The sequence below is a fragment of the Typopeltis vanoorti genome, chromosome 18 (genome assembly GCF_054136105.1).
Source record: "Typopeltis vanoorti isolate ZY-2024b chromosome 18, IOZ_Tvanoo_1.0, whole genome shotgun sequence".
Lineage (NCBI taxonomy): Eukaryota > Metazoa > Arthropoda > Arachnida > Uropygi > Thelyphonidae > Typopeltis > Typopeltis vanoorti.
Genome location: NC_143566.1, coordinates 64,770,562 through 64,791,969, shown reverse-complemented (window position 1 = coordinate 64,791,969; position 21,408 = coordinate 64,770,562). Strand labels below are relative to the sequence as shown.

Here is a 21,408-nt window from a genome sequence, read left to right as displayed (position 1 = left end):
AATTAGGGGTCATCTTATACACGGGGGTAACCAGTTGAGAGACCCGTAGTTGCTGTGGTGAAACTGCTGGTACCTTGTCTCTGCAAACAGGCTTCTGCCAATCACTAAATAAACCAATCAGAACTCTGAAAGCATTCACATGTTTGCAACTCGTTGGCGGGATAAGTTAATGCATTAACAATATTTTGAGCACTAGCCCATAAAAATGTCTGAAAATAAAAAAAGATTGTCATATTCTTCAAAATTCAAGTTAAAAGTCATCAATTACACAAAAGAACATGGAAATAAAGCTTCAGAGAGACAGTTTGGATCTCCTCCCAATGAGTGTATGATTAGATAGTGGAGATGTTTAAAATATTGATTTCTTAATTTTGGGTTTGAAAAAGTAGGGTTCATCTTATACACGGAAAAATACGTAAGTGACTTAATAAAAACCTATAAGGCAAGAGCATGAATTAAAAAAAAAAAAAATGAAAATGAAGCACAAAACAGAAGAATGAAAGGATATTTTGATTTAATTTCTCTGTTCTGCACTTCATTTCTGTTAAATCTACAATGAGAGATTTCTGGCTAATTTATTTTGGTGTTAATACCACAGGTCACATTAATCTGTAATTTTATATACTTCATCAACATTTTTATTTTATCATGTTGTTGACTTATACACTTCCATCTTTTTTCTAATGTGCCATTACTTCATAAATTCACAAAACACTCTGTAGTTTCATTATTTTTTTAAATGCATTGTTTCTTACTCACTATGGGAATAATCATATTGTTTTCTTGACAATAATTACTGTTTATCATGCCTTAATCATCATCATCAAATTTCTCATACATACCTTCAAGGAGTGTACAAAATAGAATACAATGATATTACTACATGATAAATTGCATCACTGACTTTCTTACAAACAATTTTCCTAAAAATTAGTCTGTAATTTTCAGAACTCTAATGTTGTCAGATATTATATTTCAGTCATAACACATTTTTAATTGTATCAATCCATAAACACATCCCCTGGGATATCTTGCTTCATGCTAGCATCAAATCACCTGTTCTGCTAATCTTTCTTCTCCTATTCTGTTTAAGTAATCATACTACCTTAAATCTACTCTGTTCACATTCCAGAATGCTAACAATGTCAAGTTCTTCCTTCAATTTTCATTTTTAATATGATTGCTAGTGCTGATATCATCTGTTTACTCCAGTAATTTTTTTCCGAACTCTCATATCTGGGCCTCTAGCTCTCAGATTGCAGATCCACAAGTTAAAATTGATTTCAACACTGTCTTTATTTATTCCATGTAAAATTATTTAGTTGACTATCATGCCAGTTGTACTTAATGCTACTGTCTGTTTGCATATTAAATTTGCTATCTTCACAAGAAACTGTGCCTATTTAGCTGAAATATTTTAACTTGTTCTATAGGTTTCCCAGTCAGAGTGCAGTTGACGCATTCCAATTTCCTGCCTATTTAATCATTTTATTTAGGCACACTTTTTAGTGAAGATGGCAAATCAAATTTGGAAACAGAAGAATTAGCAAAGCACAGTGTTCAAACCAATCTTAACTTATGGATCTGAGAGCTGGGTTAGAAATAAAACTCTTGATCAAATACTGGAAACTGCAGATATGAGAGTCCTGAGAAAGAGTACTGAACAGATGGCATGTGGTATGGCCACTTAAACAGAATGGGAGAGGAAAGATTATCTAAATGTGTGTTCTCTGCCAGGTTGGCAGGAAAAAGACCCAGAGGAAGACCAAGATGTAGGTGGAGTGATACAGTAAAAAGTGATAGAAAACACTTTTAGAAGACACAAATATAAGATCTGATAATATTGGAATGTTGAAAGATAACGGGCTAATCTGAGGAACACTGTTGATAAGAAGTTGTAATGATGTATATCATATTTGTATATCATACCTCTCCTTGAACCCATTAACTGATAAAACACTCACAAATGACTCTGGAAACCCATTCCATTCATTTGTCACTCTTCAAGTGAAAAATCTAGTCCTAACATCCTTACTAATCACTCTCTCTTACTCAACTTCCAAGGATGATCACTCTGTCCCCTCTAGCATTTCCCCTGCATCAATCCTATAAAATCCTTTAAGTAACTTAAATGTTTATATCACAGCCCCTCTTTATCACCTATCAACAAACTTCTGCAACCAAAAAAATATTTCTATTTGTCTTAAAGTGAAAATCATATCTCACTAACCCAGATTTTCTTCTCCAAGTTTCACTTCCACAATTTTTCTTAGCTTCTTCTAAACCATTATTATTATTATTTTGGTAACAGCCTTGGAGTCAATAGACTCATCACTCAACCAGCGACATGTCTATCATAATGAACTTTGAAATTATTTACACCAGTCCATGAATCTGTTATCCAATCCCATCTTCTGCAGCCTATACACCAATATGCCATGTGGTGATCTATCAAATGCCTCTGCAAAGTCCTAGAAAATCACGGTATATGAATCTCACTTATCCAATGCATTTGTCAACTTATCATAAAATGTAAGCTGATTGCTAAAACAAGATATGCCTTTCGCAAACTCATGCTGACCATCATAGAGAATCTTATATCCATCAACACAATCCTGAATTCTATATCAAACCAACTCTCTCAACACTTTGATCATAACTGCAGATATGCAGACTGTTATATATATATATATAGCAGTTTATATATATGGAAATATATATATTTCCATATATATATATGGAAACTCCTATCAAGAACCATGCTTGCAGAGCAGTACTATTTTGCCTACTTTCCACTTTTCCACTGCAAGGTGACACTTACATTAAATAACCAGGTCAATGGCATGATTAACTCATTTGCACATTCTTTAAAAATATGTCGTGGTATGTCATCCAGTCCCACTGACATATTAGCATCTAGGGGTATATATATATATGGAAACTGCTCTCTAGAACCATGCCTGCAGAGCAGTACTATTTTGCCTTCTTTCCACTTCTCCACTGCAAGACTTTCATTAAATAACCAAGGTCAATGGCATGATTAACTCTTTTGCACATTCTTTAAAAATATTTCGGGGTATGTCATCCATTCCCACTACCTTATTAACATCTAATACATGCAACACTTGACTGACCTCTGATTCTTTCACCTTTAATTCTCCTAATAATGGCACTTCTACATGTTGTACAGCATCATTAACACCAGTATGATATACACTGATGACTAGTTCTTTAAATAATTCCACGACATAATTTGCTATGGTTACTCTGATACCATAACTATCCACCAATGTAAACCTGCTGTAATTCTTCTTTCTCTTGCTTGTCCATAGCAAAAAATTTCCCTTGGATTAGCTTTGATCTCATTAGCCAATCTTCTCTCATATTATTCTACTTTTTCTTTTTTAATCATTCTTGTCAATTTCTGATCTGCAGTTCATATTCTTTATGCATCTATTCACTACAAACTCTTGTACATTCTCTATAACAGATTTTTTTGGAATACTACTTGATTGATTTCACTGTTCACCTATCTGATTCCTCCACTATTTATTCACTTAACTCTTGGCATGCCATTATGCATTGCTTGCGCTACCTATGCGTTCATGAAATCGATGTCTATGGAAATCGATTTCCATAGATTTCCATAGAAATGCCTACGATTTCTATGGAAATCGATGTTGTGAGCCCAGCTGTGAATGTTTTCGTGTAGATTCATGTTCTGGTTCATGTTTGTAACTTCTTTCAAGCTGTATGTGTGTGTGCAAACAAGACACAAGCTACATGACAATGTACATACTGGTACATACACTATAGTATAACTGCTTTGTTAACCATTTACACTTGCCTGACTATCTATCTTAATTATTAATTAACTTAAGGAATTCACAACGTACACTAGAATATAAATTAAATTAAACTTTAATATATATTTCCAATATTTCGGAAACGTCACGTTGCCATCTTCAAAGGAACTCAAAATAAAGACAAGTGCACGCAGGCACTACACACAGTAAATGAGGATGAAGCAAGGAAGCTATTGTTTCTCCTAAAAGTCCTGATGGTGCCCCCTAGCAGGCTATGTAGGAATTCTTGGCCATTGGGCTGAAGGTCTCCTTCAGCCCAATGGCCAAGAATTGGGCAAGAGACCTGGTATACACCAGGTAGGTCAAGGGGAAGTGTTGGTCTTTAGTGGAGCGATTAAGGGATGCCAATTTTCTATACGGTCTGTAACAAGAGGTCAAATTATGTTTTTTTAAGATTTTTGTAATTTTTTCTGAGGTGCCTCGCATTTAGGGAATGGTGATGGATTTAGAATAATCTTTGTTATGAAGAGGGGGTGATTTACTGGTTTCAATATTTTTTGGATTTTTTTTTTTGGGGGGGGTAGCCATTGGCTAAGAAAGTGTTGAGGATGTGATTTAGTTCAGTGGTTAGGGTATTGTCATTTGAACAGATTAGTTTAGCCCTGTTATATAGTGTCTTAATAACTCCATATTGTTGTCAGGGGTGGAGGGATTGTTGGTGAATGTATGGGTGGTTTTCTATAAACTGAGAAAACCAAGGTTTCATCAGGCTGGCGGGTGAGTAGTGTGTCTAGGAAAGGGAGGCTGTTGTTTTCCTCTTTTTCTAGGGTGAACTTGATTCTGGGGTGTTGGTTGTTTAAGTGTGTTAAGAAGGAGAGAAGTGTATCAGAGCCATATGGCCAAATAGTGAACACATCATCAACGTAGCGAAGCCATATGGTTGTTTTTGTGGGGCAGAGTTTAAGGCTTTCTCTTCAAAAGTCTTCATAAAGAAGTTGGCCAAGGGTGGGGAGAGTGGTGACCTGATGGCTGTCCCCTCTATTTGTTTGTAGAATTTTCCCTGCCAAATGAAATAGCCTGAGTTCATTGTGAACTGAAATAGGGCTGAGATATGGAGGAAATTTAGCTTGGATTAACTCTAAGTTTCCTTGAGTGGGACATTTGTGAATAAGGAGGAGACATCAAAGCTGACCATTATGTCAGTACATTGAAGTGTAAGGTTTTCTATGCTGGCTTCGAAGTGGGCTGAGTTTTTTATGTGTGATGGTGTGTTGCCAGTATAGTGTGTGAGCGCTTTGGCCAAATGTTTAGCTAATTTGTATGTGGGGGAATAAATGCCATCCACTATGGGACGTAATGACACATTTTCTTGATGTATTTTTGGGAGTCCATATATATATGTTTGGAGGGGTTAAACGGTTTTAATTTGTTAGTAACTTCTACAGGCTAAGAAGTCCGAATTTATAACTATGCCAGCTATGCTCTGCTATGGGAACAAATTCCCAACAATTCTCCTAGCTGACGCAAACAAAACTATTCGGGCGCTTGAAGAAGAGCTTTCCAACATGTTAAATCACGAGCTTTGGTCAATTTTATATGATGTCTCGTACACTGCGGTGGATAAAGAATTTCAGAAATTAAAAAACAACTCGACCTTCGAACCAAAACTTCCAACCAAGAGAAAAATACCAGTTGAGGATATAATGATCCAGATTGAATGCAGGATCCACCACCTTCCAAACTACATTGCCAACAACATTAGACTGGATGTAGCTTGTGTTCTCACCAAAGCAAGACCACTAAAACCCAACATACCCAATAGTGAATATAAAGCTCTGCAGAAGAATAACAAAGAAATAGTAATCATGAAAGCAGATAAGGGAAACGCCATCATAGTACTCAACCAAACAGACTACACAGGTAAGCTTAATGCTCCTTTATTAGATCGGACTACTTACCTCCTTATCGAATACAATCCCACCAATTCACAAATTAGAAAACTCCATAGGCTCCTTAAAAGGCCTGTAGAAGTTACTAACAAATTAAAACAGTTTAACTCTATTACCCCCCCCCGTATATATGGACTCCCAAAAATACATAAAGAAAATGTGCCATTACGTTCCATAGTGAATGGCATTGATTTCCTCCACATACAAATTAGCCAAACATTTAGCCAAAGCACTCACACACTATTATACTGGCAAAACACCATCACACATAAAAAAACTCAGCCCACTTTAAAACCAGCATAGAAAACCTTACACCTCAATGGACTGACATAATGGTGAGTTTTGACGTCTCCTCCTTATTCACAAACGTCCCACTCAAGGAAACCTTAGAGCTCATCCAAGCCAAATTCCCCCCCAATATCTCAGCCCTATTTCAGTTCACAATGAACTTCGACTATTTCATTTGGCAGGGAAAATTCTACAAACAGATAGAGGGGACAGTCATGGGTTCACCACTCTCCCCACCCCTGGCCAACTTCTTTATGAAGACTTTTGAAGAGAAAGCCTTAAACTCTGCCCCACAAAAACCAACCATATGGCTTTGCTACATTGATGATGTGTTCAATATTTGGCCACATGGCTCTGATACACTCCTCTCCTTCTTAACACACTTAAACAACCAACACCCCAGAATCAAGTTCACCCTGGAAAAAGAGGAAAATAACAGCCTCCCTTTCCTAGACACACAAGTACCCACCAGCCTGATGGAACTTTGTTTTTCTCAGTTTATAGAAAGCCGACCCATACATTCACCAACAATCCCCCACCCCTGACAACAATATGGAGTTATTAAGACACTATACAACAGGACTAAACTCATCTGTTCAAATGACAATACCCTAACCACTGAACTAAATCATATCCTCAACACTTTCTTAGCCAATGGCTACCCCCCCCCCCCAAAAAAATCCAAAAAATATTGAAACCAGTAAATCACAATCCCCCCCCCCCCCTTCACAACAAGGATTACTCTAAATCCATCACCATTCCCTACTACATGCGAGTCACCTCAGAAAAAATTACAAAAATCTTAAAAAAAACATAACTTGACCTCTTGTTACAGACCGTATAGAAAACTGGCATCCCTTATCCGCTCCACTAAAGACCAACCACTTCCCCTAGACCTACCTGGTATACACCAGGTAGGTCTAGGGGAAGCAGGACAGCAAATATCAGAATTTCAGAACACAAGGACTACATTCATTTTCACTAGTATAGCCACTCTGGTCTTGCTGACCATGCTCTGGATACATGCCACAGAATACGGTGGAAGAAAGCCACAATAATACACCGTAGCAAGTTCAAATTTGAAAGACTTTTCGTAGAATAAGCCTCAGCCCTAAGAAACTTGCCAAACCTCAACAAATTTGGTTGCATGAGACTGCCCCAAATTTGGGAGATATACATCAGGTGACTTTCAGCCCAACGGCCAAGAATACCTACATAGCCTGCTAGGGAGCACCATCAGGACTTTTTAGGAGAAACAATAGCGTCCTCATTTCGTCCTCATTTACTGTGTGTAGTGCCTGCATGCACATGTCTTTATATTGAGTTCTTTTGAAGATGCTGAAATATTGGAAATATATATTAAAGTTTAATTTAATTTATATTCTAGTGTAAGTTGTGAATTCCTTAAGTTAATTAATAATCATGTATAACCAATGTATAAGCCTTTCTACAAGAATTGCCTGACTATCCTGTGATGTATATCCTGTTGAGGAAAAAAAAAATAAATAAATAAAAACCTAAATGAAATAAAAAATAATAATTTATATATAATAAAAGTATAATAAAATAATATATACAGATGATCGATAAAAAATTATTAAAATTGGAACTACGACAAATGCACTTCTATAGCCCTGTTGTCCTTAGGTTTTCTCATGTTGCATTCTGCCATTTTGTTCTTCTGAATGCTATAGTGGCTACTTTCACAGGAAATGTTCATCTGAAACAGCATCAATAATTCCCCTACCCTGTACTCAACCCACTGGAACACATACAGCTGCTGCCCAACAACCTTTTACAGTATACCTTGAAACCCACAGAACAAGTTTCTTTTCCTCCTCATTCATCCCTGCTACTGCAGTACTGTGAAACAGTCCCCCCCCCCACTCCGACATATTTCCCAAGGAATACAATATGCAGGCATTTAAATCAAATGTAAACAAGTTTTTCCTTTCACAAGCCATCACCCATATATGGTAATAACATACTATAGGTTGACCAGACAACCTCTTGTATATGGGTCCAACATAAAAAAAAAAAAAGGTCTTCCAGACTCTTGGAATTGCTAACCCATTATTCTTGTTGAGATTAGGATGATGAATCAGCATCTCACAAGCTTCCTTGAATTTTCTTTCAAACTAAGTTCAGGCATGGTGTAGGGACTTAATAACATCTAGGGTTATTTTCTTAATTGTATGTTATTAAATGTTATTTTCTTAAATGTCTTTTCAATTAATTCTGTGACAAGTTTGGAGTTCATGGTTGGACAGGCCTGTTTTACAAATAGTGAAATAATTTAATGTGCTGTTTGTGTTTTCTAATTGGAATTGTAAGTCCTGTTTCACATATGCAGGGTAAGTTGCAGGTGCAATGGATTTTATAAATCCCTGGGTGTGCAAGGTAAGGAAGGGGATCTTTAGATAAGCTCAGTATACTTTTTAATTTGGTAGGAGGTTTGAATGTTGCCTAAATATTGTATTCATGCAGTGTTCTATCTATTTTTTCTGATCTTCTCCTAATATATGGAATGGTTGTCCTATCTATCCTAATGGTTTTAACAGGCCTTTAAGGTCCACAACCTTCCAAGCATGTTTGGATTTTGTAACCGAAGTACGAGGATAGGATGGTCACCCCCTATGCCTGTAAGTATTCTTGGCTGTATCCCTGTGTGTTCAAAGAACCAGTTTGCCTGCTTGCGGGATGAAAAACCCCAGATAAACTGGCAGAAAAAACCCTGCTGTCCACGTCCAAGACCGGCTAACTTGGCTATGACTGAGGAAGATCCTTAAGCTCCTCACGTCGGCAACGGGAATCAAACCTAGGACACTCCTTCCCCAGGTATATGGTTGTGAAGCACAAAGCCACTAGGCTAACCGCACAGACATGGAATGGTTGTGGAATACCTATACATTATTTTAATATATTTTTTGTTATATATAAATGATTTTTTTTTATTTTATTCAGGTTATTTATCGATTTAATTTATGTATTTTTCTCATCACAGATCAAGCTAGTGTAAATGGTAAACAAAGTAGTTATACTATAGCATACTTATGTACATTGTCAAGTAGCTTGTGTCTTGTTCATATATAAATGCATCCTGCTGATGATGACCTAGATATAGATGTCATAACATCTAAGGTTATTTTCTTAATTGCAAGTAAAGTAATTGCTAATTACTCTAGCACATCTGTTTTTGTCTGAATAAATTCTATCCAATGAATGCCTGACCATCATGAAATAAAGCTTGAAAAAAAGAATATTTTGTTGCGAGATGATCAAATCACAGACTGTTGATACTTTGTGTATCCCTCAATAAAAACTGCCTACATAGCTATCCCTTAAATAGTCAAGAAAGTCATTTCCCGTTCCTTCATTCTAATGTATATTACTAATTTGATCTAATCTAATTAAAATCACTAATAATGGTATTTTAATATAATTATGAGTGATTAGTTATTATGGGATATTTCATTAGAACAAATTATCTACAAGGGTGGTCTGAAAAGTTCTTGGCCTAACAATGAAAAAACGAATTTATAATTTCAAAATTATTTTTATTTTTCAACATAATCTTTGTTAAGATTAATACATTTATTTCAGGATGCACCAGTGCAACTATCTGTCCCTGTAGTGGTTCTCGGTAAAATCTGCAAAATACCCCTCTACAGCTGCAATCATCTCTTGATTCGAAGAAAAATGCTGACCAGTGAGAAAGAGTTTTAGTTTTGGGAAGAGATAGAAGTCAGAGAGAGAGAGAGCCAAATCTGGGGAATAGGGTGGATGTTCCAACAATTCATAGTGCAGATCCCTTAATTTTCCCATTGCCAAAATACCTTTGTGGGCAGGTGCATTGTCCTGATGAAAGATGATTTTTTTCTTCTGCAAACCAGGTCTTTTCTCATGAATTTTTTTGTCTAGTCTGGTTAAAAGATTGGAATAATATTCTCTGGTTATTGTTTTAACCTTTTCAAGATAATTAATAAACAAAATGCCTTTAGCATCCCAAAACATCTATGCCATGACCTTTCCTGCTGATGGAACCTACTTTGTTTTCTTTGGTGCTGAACAACCAGTTTCTGTCCACTGTTTTGACTGCTGTTTGGATTCTGGTAGTATGTAATGGTGGATCCAAGTCTCATCCAAAGTAATAAACCGATGCACAAAATCAGTTTTATTCTTGTTAAAATGTTCCGAGCATGTTCAGAGATTTTCATGCAAGTGCCTTTTTGATCTGCTGTGAGCAAGTGGTGTGGCACCCATCTTGCGCAAAGCTTCTTCATATGCAATTCTTCATGCAAAATATATCCTACATGTTCTTTTGAAATGCCTATAGTCTCAGCAATTTCATGCACTTTGACTCGCCAGTCATCCAATACTATATCATGCACTTTGATCAATGATTTCTGGTGTTGTTAAACTTTTTGGACATCCTTCATGTGGATCATCTTCAAGGCTGGTATGGCCATGTTTAAACTCGGCAGCCCATTTCTTAATTGTTGAAAACGAAGGAGAAGAGTGCCCATTAACTTTTATGAACTTCGAATGAATTTCTTTTGCCATTAAACCTTCTTTTATAAAGAATTTTATAATGGCACAATACTCAATTTTATCCATTTCAAGGGATATTTGCTTCAGACAGCTGCATAAAACAAACTACTTGATAGAACGACTTGCAATTTCACATTGATGCTTATGACAGATGTACCAACTTAGAAAATAAAATCGTACAGATGGTGTTGCCATCTATAGTCGAAGACGAGAACTTTTCAGACCACCCTCGTATGCTACCATATGTGACTTCTCCACCTCTACCCCAGGGCATTCCTTTGTTATCATCATATATGTCATACTTTCTCCTGATTCAAACACTTTCCTTGTATCCCATTACTTTATTCACTACCCTCACCCACATCGACTGTTGCATCCAGCATCCACCACCACTTTTATTAACCAAGCTTTTCTGTCAATTCCCAACTTCCACCATTTCAGTATCTATCTTGTAATAAACAGAATAAATCAAAAATACTTTTAGTAATTTGGAGACACTATTATTCTTTTAAAGTAAACAAATTTAGATGATGGAAGAAACCAACACTCAGGGAATCTGGTAGATTCAAGGTGACCAGTTGTGTGCTCCACAAACCAGTCTTTAGACAATTGTTGTTTAATCTATATATTAATTATATTTGGAAGGGCCTGACAGGAGATGTTCAACAGTTTGCTGATGTTGGAAAAATAGGCAGAGCAATCAGAAATCTTACTAATGTACAGTATTTACAGGATGATTTGAATAGGTTGGAAGTTTGGGCAAATGATAATGGTTATCAATTATGCACTTTCGCATGATTGAGATATCCAATAGCACAATATATAGGTGGAATTATGCTTAGAGTGAATGACTAGGCTAGAGATTGTGGAGTTATGCTGAATAGGAAGTCTATGTTCAAGGGTCACCTTGCAAAAATTGTAAATACGACTCAGAGGATAATTGTGATGTTGAAATTAACATTGATATGTAGGATATGGAAGTCATTTTGCTTCTTTACAAGGGCTTAACTACAGTGTGCAGATTTGTCTCCTGGGTTCTGAAGAGATAAAAATGCTGTGGAAAGGCTGCAAAAAAAGAGTTGCCAAGAGTATGTTGGGATTATAGAATGTAGATTATGAGGATGGATGGATGGATAAATAGCATGCAGACTGCAGATACTGGTAGACATGAGAAAGGAGGGTAATATGATGGAAGCCTATAAACTTTTGGGAGGCCATTCTAGGATTCTGGATGCTTAAATTTTGCATTATATGGAAAGCGAGGAGAGGACAAGGAGATATCCATGGGAGTCAGGCTTGCTGTGGTTATTAAGAAAGGGGTGAGAGCTAGATTTTTCATTCATAGAACTGTGAGTGAGTGGAATAGTTTGTCTGCTGAAGTAGTAAATTCATCTCATGTGAATGAGTTTAAGAGAAGTTTAACCTATGGCCTCCTCTCATAAGTCTTTGACTCCCTAGAGTTCTGATAATAATAATAATAAAATCCCATGTATACACTTATATCTTGAACATGAGTGACAATATCATTATTCAATAACATATTCAATAAGACTTTTCTTATTTCTTTATCTTCTCTCATGTGAATCTGTGCATATCTTTCTGTTGTAGTATTTGGTAATGTGGTGTTCAGTAATGAACATTCCATGTGCTGAAGAGAAATCCAGCAAGTAGCACTTACTATTATTATTACCTTTGTTATTTTCTCTAAATTTTCTCAAAACATTTCTTTGCGTGTGGTATTCATTTCTAAATCTTCAATTAAATCTTGAAGAAAAAATAGCTTTCCGTTTTCTATGTCTGCTGCCTTCTATAATAACTCAAAAAATTCCTTGAGTTCTTCCTTAGTACACTAATCTGCATAATCATAGTTAGAAATAAGTCTCATGTCCAATTCCCAAATTTGAAATTTGTTCAGTTGTCCACATCAGTCTGTTTGAATTTACTTACTATTAAAAATAGATAATCTTTTTAGTGTTGAATACTATAACTATCCCTTCCTTTTTATGATCACTATTGCCTGAATACAAAACAAAGAAGACAAGAATCTCACTTGGTCTTCTTTGTATGAGTACACTAATTACATGTTATTTTTCTAATTCTTCTGTCAGTTCAAACTTCTTTTCACTGACACCTCATGTAATGATGGTGTCTATATTGAATTTTGATAATGCTGAGCTTGGATGAATTTTCACTGTTCAATGAAAACTATAGGGTCTTGTTTAAGTGGGTGACAATTCAGTAGGCATGCTATTCTAATTGTACTGTTGTTTTGTTCTTGGTTTAAGCCAATATAGAACATAATTTAATCAGCTTAATCTCAAATTGCCAGCCCAGGCAGATAATGACTATCATAGCACATGACATGAAGCGAGGATTGGACAATTGGTATCAGAACTGATGGTTGATTTACCCCATTCTTTAAATTCTTTAAAATGCTTTGCAGATTGCTCTTCCCATTTATATAGTTCTGATGCTTATGTTCTCTGAGTTCTACTCAGAGAATTGAGTCAGATAAAGTAAATGTGATAATGCTGTTTGGATATACCATGATATTGATAGGACATTTCACACAATACTGCACAGAATTTGTTACGTAAACTGGTAACTGGTGCTGATAAGGATGGGCATGAAAGTGGTACATGAATAAGACGATAGTAAGGCAAAAGAATATCATGCCATTTCTCATATACAATTATAAAAAAAGTTGTATATCACCTTGTTAAAATACTCTGAAATCAGACAAAGCTGTAGAAAGTTTTTTTGCTTCATTAGAATGCTATACCTGCTGTGAAAGCAACCGATGTGAAATCATTAGCCTCTATATACAAATAGCCTAGTAGTGAAAAGACTTCACGTGCAAACTTGTTTGCTTACACTTGGATAATCGATTAAACAAGAATATACTTAAAACTTAAAGATGCCAAGAAATTATATTCTTGGCTTCATCCTTTATCCAAGTGTAAGCAAGCAAAGTTTGCACATGAAGTTCATGACTTTTGCATTACTCCAACCTTGGTGTCACTTCTGGGTCTGGTTCCTACTGATGAGTTCTCAATAAAGGTCAAAACCGTAGAAACCGGTCTAGGTAATGGCCCTTTCCCTAATGCATAGTATTATCTGTGCCCACAAGGATATGAGCATTGCATTATGAGATACTAAGGCAATTGATATAAAGTCATTAGCCTCTATATACAAGTAGCCCAGTCATGAAGTTACTTTGTTTGCTTACACTTGGATAAAGGATGAAACCAAGAACATAACTTCTTGGTTTCATCTTCTTGGCATCTTTAATTTAATGTATAACTAAGTGAAAAAACCTTTCAACAAATAAACAAAAATATAGTTTCTTGGCAAGTATAATTTACTTTCTGACAAAGTGAAAGAACTTTCTACAACTAGAATTTATCTTTTGAGGTTGCTGAATGCGTGAAATGGGTTATAAGAGGTGACTGTAAATGCCAGTGAATAAGTTTTAAGAAAGGCATCTTATTTGCACTGGTTTGTGTGGGTCTCCTTTATGATGAATGTTCTGACTTCACTGAAATGACTGAATGATGATAATAATAAACTAGCAGTGAGAATTTCACATAAACACAAGTTCAAAAAGATTGTGGGTCATGTGATTACTGTGTGTTGTGTGTGTGTTGCTGGGATTTTCAGTTTGTTGTTCTGATTTGAACAGGACTTCATGTGGAACTTTAAAAAATGTTGTGTAATTTAAAGCTGAGAATTTGTGGCTCTTCAGAACTACTGTGATTCCTGCTCACCAGAAGCAGTGTGGATTTTCAAACTCTCAAATCATGATCATCATTGTGTCAGGCACTTTTATTCTTACCATCAGTTGCTATGTTAGGTAATGATCCCTAAGCAACACATACAATAATTGATTCTACTTTAATATCACTTTTCTCTTTCCAATTGATGTCCTCAGAGTAAAAATCTCCCAAAATTATAATCTTCTGTTCATAATCTTACCTGCTTAGCCATTATATTGCCTTACTCAACATTTCAGCCTCAAAATCATTGTTGATGTTGTCCATTTCAGAGGACATCGTCTGCTACCATTAAGAGTATTCTCCCCTCTCCTTCCTGTTTTTATATTTACAACTTTTAGTCCGACTGTTTATTAGTGTCACAAACTTTCCTCTCTTTCTCCTAATTTCTGTCTTTCGTGAATAAATATAACTCCAAACTTGCATGCTAAACAAGCACATCAATGATCAAGGCAAAGTAACCGTGGTTACCAAAACTGTATGCTGCATGCATCTTCTAGTCTTTTATCAAAAAGATATCAGAAGAATGATGAATAGCTAGGATACCAACAAGGCTTCTAGTCTTTACAGTATTCCCTAATTAAAACTTATGCTCATCAATGAAAATCTACCCTGTATCATTTTTACAATATTTCATAGTTATCTATCCTTCAGTATGGAAGCTAACCTATATCCAATCAACTGCAATGAAAGAACATAAAAGCCAGCCAGTCATCCAACTATCGTAAATTAAAGATGCCAAGAAATCATATTCTTGTTTCATCCTTTATCCAAGTGTAAGCAAACAAAGTTTGTGCATGAAGTAACTTCACGACTGGGCTACTTGTACATAGAGGCTAATGACCTCACTTAAGTTGCCTTAGTATCCCATAACGCAGTGCATGTATCCTTATGGACATGTACAGGTAATGGACAAAAAAAAATGGAAACAGTAACAAGTTTCGATTAATGTGGTGTTAGCCCACCGTGGGTGTCCAAGTACAGCCTCTCCTCTTTGAGGTAGAGGGTGCACTTCATCTGACAGAAATTGAATCAATTTGCCTTTGTTCTTTGGAGGTGGGAAATGATGCCTGAGAATTCACTCCAAAATGTTACATATAAATGTTCAATAAGATTTAAGTATGGTGAGTGAGATGCCCATGGCAGACAGGATACCTCACTGTCATGTTCCATAAACCACTGGGTGATCACATTTACTTTATGAATGGGAGCATTATCCTGTTTTCAAACATGGCTGGTTGTAGGAGAAAAGTGTGTCAACATGGGATGAAGATGATCACTTCTGATTGAAAGATAATGTGTAGCATTCACTTTGCCTTCCAATACAACAACTGGAACCAAACCATTATATCAGAATTACATCACCGATCATAACAGAACTACCAAAACCTTTCAGTTGGAAACAAGCACTCTGGCTGGTAAGTTTCCTTCAGCTGATGCTAAACACATATTCATCTGTTTGAAGCATGAACGTGGATTCAGCTGACCATATCACATTGTTCCAATGTTGTCTAGTCTGCTGCCTGCAATCTTTGCACCATTGAATGTGATGACATGCATTGAAGAGAGTGATCAAAGGCTTGTGTAAGACAACTCGACTGTGATATCCAACACTGTGCAGTTCCCGGTGCAGAGTTTTGTTGAAATGGGTTTCTCACGACTAGTGTTACATTTTTCACACAATTGCTCAGCAGTAGTCCACCTATTTTTTTGTGGTAAGCATACTAATGCTTGAACACCCCTCTCTCTTGCAGTAAGCGCTTTTGTCCACTATTGCATTTCATTGATGATGTTTGTCATGTCAACTGCCATGCTGATATAGAGACTGTTCCTTGACTAACAGGTGCCATTTCAGCTGTTCTGGTCAGAGTTGCACCTTTCAACCTAGCAGGATATACTCCAGGCACTAAGAGAGAGAGGATGGAGCTGATCTTTGGTAGAATGAATAAAGACAGCAAGTTTCCAATGGGGCTTAAAAGCAGAGAAGTGGCTGTATTTTTTTAATGTCCTGGCTATTTTTTTGTTGTACCCCATATGTAAGGGATGGTGATGGCATTTCTAAAATCCTTCGGAAGGGGTGACTGCAGACTGTATGTGGTTGAGTTCTGTTGAAAGAGAAGTTCCACTGGAACAAAGATTGTATGTTCTATTAGTTAGAGTTTTAATAATGCCATATTCTTGAGAGTGGGTGTTGAGGGGAGAGTTCGTGAACATATCTGCTTGTGTGAGTGGGTTTTTTGTGTCACTAAAGTGTCTAAGAAAGATAAATTATTGTTATTTTCCTCCTCCATCATGAACTGGATAAAAGTATTGTCATCGCCACAGTGGTTAAGGGTAATGCTACTGTCATCCTTAACACCACTGAACGTAATCGTAAACTATCTTCCTGGCCCACTGACATCACAGAAAAACACCTGAAACCCTTTGGTTCTCGTTCCCCCTCCCCCAAGATATAAGGTTTACCTAAAATCCAGAAACCCAATTCTCTCCTAAGACCTACAGTAGATGCCACTGATACTATAAATTGTCAAAGCAGCTAGCAAACTCTCTTACCCCCCCCCCCCCCCACACACACACACATTCGCACTGGTCATACCACATCCTTTATATAAAACTTGATTCATTTTAAAACTGCACTTAAAAATGATACAGATATACTGGTAAGCTTTGACATCACCTCACTGCACTTAAGCATTAACACTTGGCCCACTTACCAAATTATCACCATATCGGCTACCTCCCATCCTTTGTAATTTGATTACTAATTTTCTCTTCTCGTTGCTCACTATATATGATTGTGAATGGCTTCTTTTCTTCAGATTTCCACACTAATGCTGAAGTCTCCCAAGGCTTTGTACTTTCAACCACACTCTTTCTACTATTCATAAATGATCTTCTATCACTAACCTCAAATTCTATCAATGGTTTTGCTGATGAGAATACAATACATTTTTTTTTTCATTCAGAAAACCTTTTAATACCCAGATATCCCAAACTAGAAGATCTTCCATAATCATTTCCGTAAGCATTGATCTCTTGACTTATTTCATATGAAGATTGCATTTCATCTTTTCTCATCCGTGATAATACCAAGAACTCTGCATACAATCATATATCACTTCTTAGAAAGACACACTGGTCTATCCTGGCATAAGCACATCATATTCATAATCTCTTCTTCATCCAATAAATTAGCATGCTTTTCCACTAAAGACATTATTTCTCACTTGTGCAAATTCTACTTCTGTACAAATTCACCCACACCTTAGGATAACATTCTCACATATGAGATGGTGCACCAAAAATCTCTAAAAATGCTTTATACCACCAAGCATTTGAAGAAGACTTCTGTTACACCATTCCATATGCGAGGAGGGTGATTTGGTCAATCAGTGACTTTTTTCCTAAAGATAAACTTCAGCCACTATCTTACAGGCACATTGTTTCTATCCACTGCATCTTCTACAGGTATTTTTGTGAGTAAGGCTCTGCTGAACTGGCTGACAAGATTCTTCACTTTCACTGAAATCCATAAACAAAGGAGCAGCTACTGGTCAATATTCATTCACTGTCTAGCTCCAAATATACCAAAGCAACTTCTCATTCTCCTATTTTATACCTGCTGTCTTTGTACTCTGGAGCCGACAGTTTCTCCTAAGAACTACAACTTTCAGTTGTTCAAAACACATTAACAGGTTTCTTCTTGACTTCCTGCCCACAGACGGCACTGATGTCTTGAATGCTCTAGTATGTAGGATTGGCATAAAAACTGCCAATGTCTTTACTTCCATTATCAGTCTCAGTTGTGACATCCAAGAAAATTCTTTTCTTTTCCTCACCTAAGACATTTAATCTTATTCTTTTCAGGTTACTCCTATAGTCATTTCTCTCTCTCTCTCTCTCTCTCTCTGTGTTTCACCTTTTCTATAAGAACCCATTTCCATTCTTCTTTGGCATTCTGACCATGCACACATACAGGCTCCTGTTTCCCTTGACTTAGCTTGGCATAAAAACTGCCAATGTCTTTACTTCCATTATCAGTCTCAGTTGTGACATCCAAGAAAATTCTTTTCTTTTCCTCACCTAAGACATTTAATCTTATTCTTTTCAGGTTACTCCTATAGTCATTTCTCTCTCTCTCTCTCTCTCTCTCTCTCTCTCTCTCTCTCTCTCTCTCTCTCTGTGTGTTTCACCTTTTCTATAAGAACCCATTTCCATTCTTCTTTGGCATTCTGACCATGCACACATACAGGCTCCTGTTTCCCTTGACTTAGCTATTTTCTCTCTCTCTCTCTGTCTAATAGTGGTATCATATAAATATGTATGAGTTCAGAATGTTCCTCCCACCTTTCACTGTACACTAAAAGTCTACAAATATCAATGGTATTGTATGGCATAGTGATCCAATAGAATGTAGAATTAGCAAAAGTTTTGCAAGCACCTTGGAAAACTAGGACTTTGCAAAAAATTGAATAAATAAATAATAATAAATAATTCTCTAATAAAAAGAAACAAAAAAATTATATTTTTAAAACAATTATACAAATTTTAAAAACAAAATGCCAACTGTAATTAATATTTGTCAAACTGTGTGTAAAATATCTTAAAATGATATACTTATGTTTTAAATAAATTAACTAATATTAATTTCATGGTTAATTTCAATATTAATTTCATGGTAAATAGAGTATGGAGCAGTGTTACTGCTCCATACTCTATTGTCTACATTCAATAGGGAAATAACTAATTTATTTTATTCATTATTTACATTTTACGTTATGCAGATATAAATTTTGCTCACCTTTCTACCTAATTCTTCCAATTAAGTAGGAAGGTGATCACAACTAGTTTCCAAGTGCATGAAATAACATGCATAATAATGCAGATGCACTCAGTGTTTAGCTTATCTGCAGTATCATGCATATTGCATCATTATTTATTTAACTTTTGTGTGATTTTCTTTACTTGTGTAACTGTGGCATTGAAATAATCATCAAACTTAGCCAAAGCTAAGCTAAAATAAATATATTGAATGCTGCATACTTACCTTGAAAACTAGAGAGCGCTGAGTAGCAAACATGTTTTGTAAAACAGCAGTGCTTTGATTGCAACCCAATGAATGTAATAATACTCGAAGAACTGTACTAAGAACTCCTTGAAGAGAATCGGTTTGGGATACAACCTGAAATATTGATTTACTGTAAGCCAGAATGCTACAAGATGATAATAACTTTAACATCAGAATATTACTGAAAAAAATAAAATAAAAATAGTCTACCTTTTCTCTACTATCACTAACTGATGGTTTTTCGTGTGTGCTGCATGTGTGTGTAATAATAATAATTATTATTATTAAAAAACATTTAATTTTCTTGACCACAAAAGCTATGGAATGACTTCAAATATGACTATATTGATCAAGTACATATAAGAAACAACTATGTTATACCAATTAAGGCTGTCGGCATCTTCAGGGTACATAACTGATGTAAGGCACTAAAAAATTAAAAACTATTACAAACTATAATCAACTGATTCCAAAATTAGACAAAGAACAGAGCACGTACAATACATGCATAGAGTGTGCAGGATCTCACTTGTTGTTATTTAGGAACATTCTATAGTTGGCACCGTAATTCAGTTCTGGTGAGTTAAGAGATCTAATAAGGGTCTTCCAGATCAGGGGCAAGATTACTCCCTGGTTCCTGTTAAGGTTTGTATACAGCAGGCAACTGCTGTAGCTTCTTTAATAATTCGGGAGCGGAAGTCCTCCCCTATGTAAGGAATTGTGCTTCTATCCCACTTTATGATATGGTTTGTTCTTGAGAAATGAAAAGCTAACCCCGATTTTTCTTCTCTGTTATTATTGATGTCATCAATGTGTTCTTTTTGCCTAATTTCAAGATTCCTTCAAGTCTGGCCGATGTAATTCAAGCCACACAAACAGCGTATGTTGTAAACTCCAGCATATTTGAAGAAATGATGGCTATCATTTGGAGATCTTAAGAATTGCCTAATCATTTCTGTAGGTTTAAATGCCACTCTTATTTTATGTGGTCTATGGAGTCTTGCAATCTTATTCGAAACTGTCCCTAAGCATGGAATGGCAATGGTAGAAATATAACATATGTCATCTCATTGTCTTTATGGCGAGTCAGAGAAAAGTATCTTGTTGACGAGTCTTTGAGGAAATCCATTCATGGTAAGGTTGTTAGATATCAGGGATAGTTCTTCCTAGAGGTCTTGTTGATCTGTTGTAAGGAGAGAGGCTCAGTTCTTCAGCATGTGTACAATGCTAAGTTTCTGAGAAATGTGGTGGGAGGAAGTGAAATGTAAATAACATCCTGTATTGGTAGGTTTGTGGTAAACTGAGAGGTTGATACCACCATTCATTAGCTTCTTAATTAAAGTGTCCAGAAATGGTAATTGGGTCTTTTTCAAGTTCTAGAGTGAATTTCATTGTGTGGTGTAAAGAGTTGATCTTGCTTAGAAAGTCTAACAGGTCCTTTTTTGTGTTGTTCCAAACAATAAAGATATCGTCCATGTATCTCCACCATACTGTGGGTTTAGGGTCTGTTTGAGTTAAGATTTTACTTTCAAAATCCTCCGTAAAGAGATCAGCACAAAATGGAGAGAGAGGGCTACCCATTGCAAGGCCAGTCAATTGCTGATATATGGTTTTATTCCATATGAAAAAGTTTGATGTTAAACAATGACGAAACAGAGAAGTAATATCTTGTGGGAGCAAACTTCCTAAAATGTTGATGACTTCCTCCACAGGGATGTCAGTGAATAGAGATATAACATCCAGGCTGGCGAGTAGATCCATATTGGAGATTGAGATGTTGTTCAGTTTCTCTACAAAATGTTGCGAATTTCATATATAACTATCTGAATTATGGACGTGTGGTTTGAGGAGGCCTGCCAGGTGTTTAGATAACAGATAAGTGGATGAATTGATTCCATCTACAATTGGGCGTAGTGGTATTCCATTTTTGTGTACTTTAGGAGCACCATATAGTCTTGGTGTTAGTGGATGCA

The 21,408-nt window shown here is 36.2% G+C and overlaps 1 protein-coding gene across 1 annotated transcript in view; it reads right to left on the bottom strand.

Annotated features, from left to right (window-relative positions):
• Zir (dedicator of cytokinesis) overlaps positions 1–21,408 on the bottom strand; it is a 667,641-nt gene that overhangs the window by 248,368 nt on the left and 397,865 nt on the right. The window contains exon 30 of the mRNA XM_090407837.1: positions 19,415–19,549. Within this exon, the coding sequence (XP_090263963.1) occupies positions 19,415–19,549 (135 nt within the window). The remainder of the gene's footprint in view (positions 1–19,414; positions 19,550–21,408) is intronic.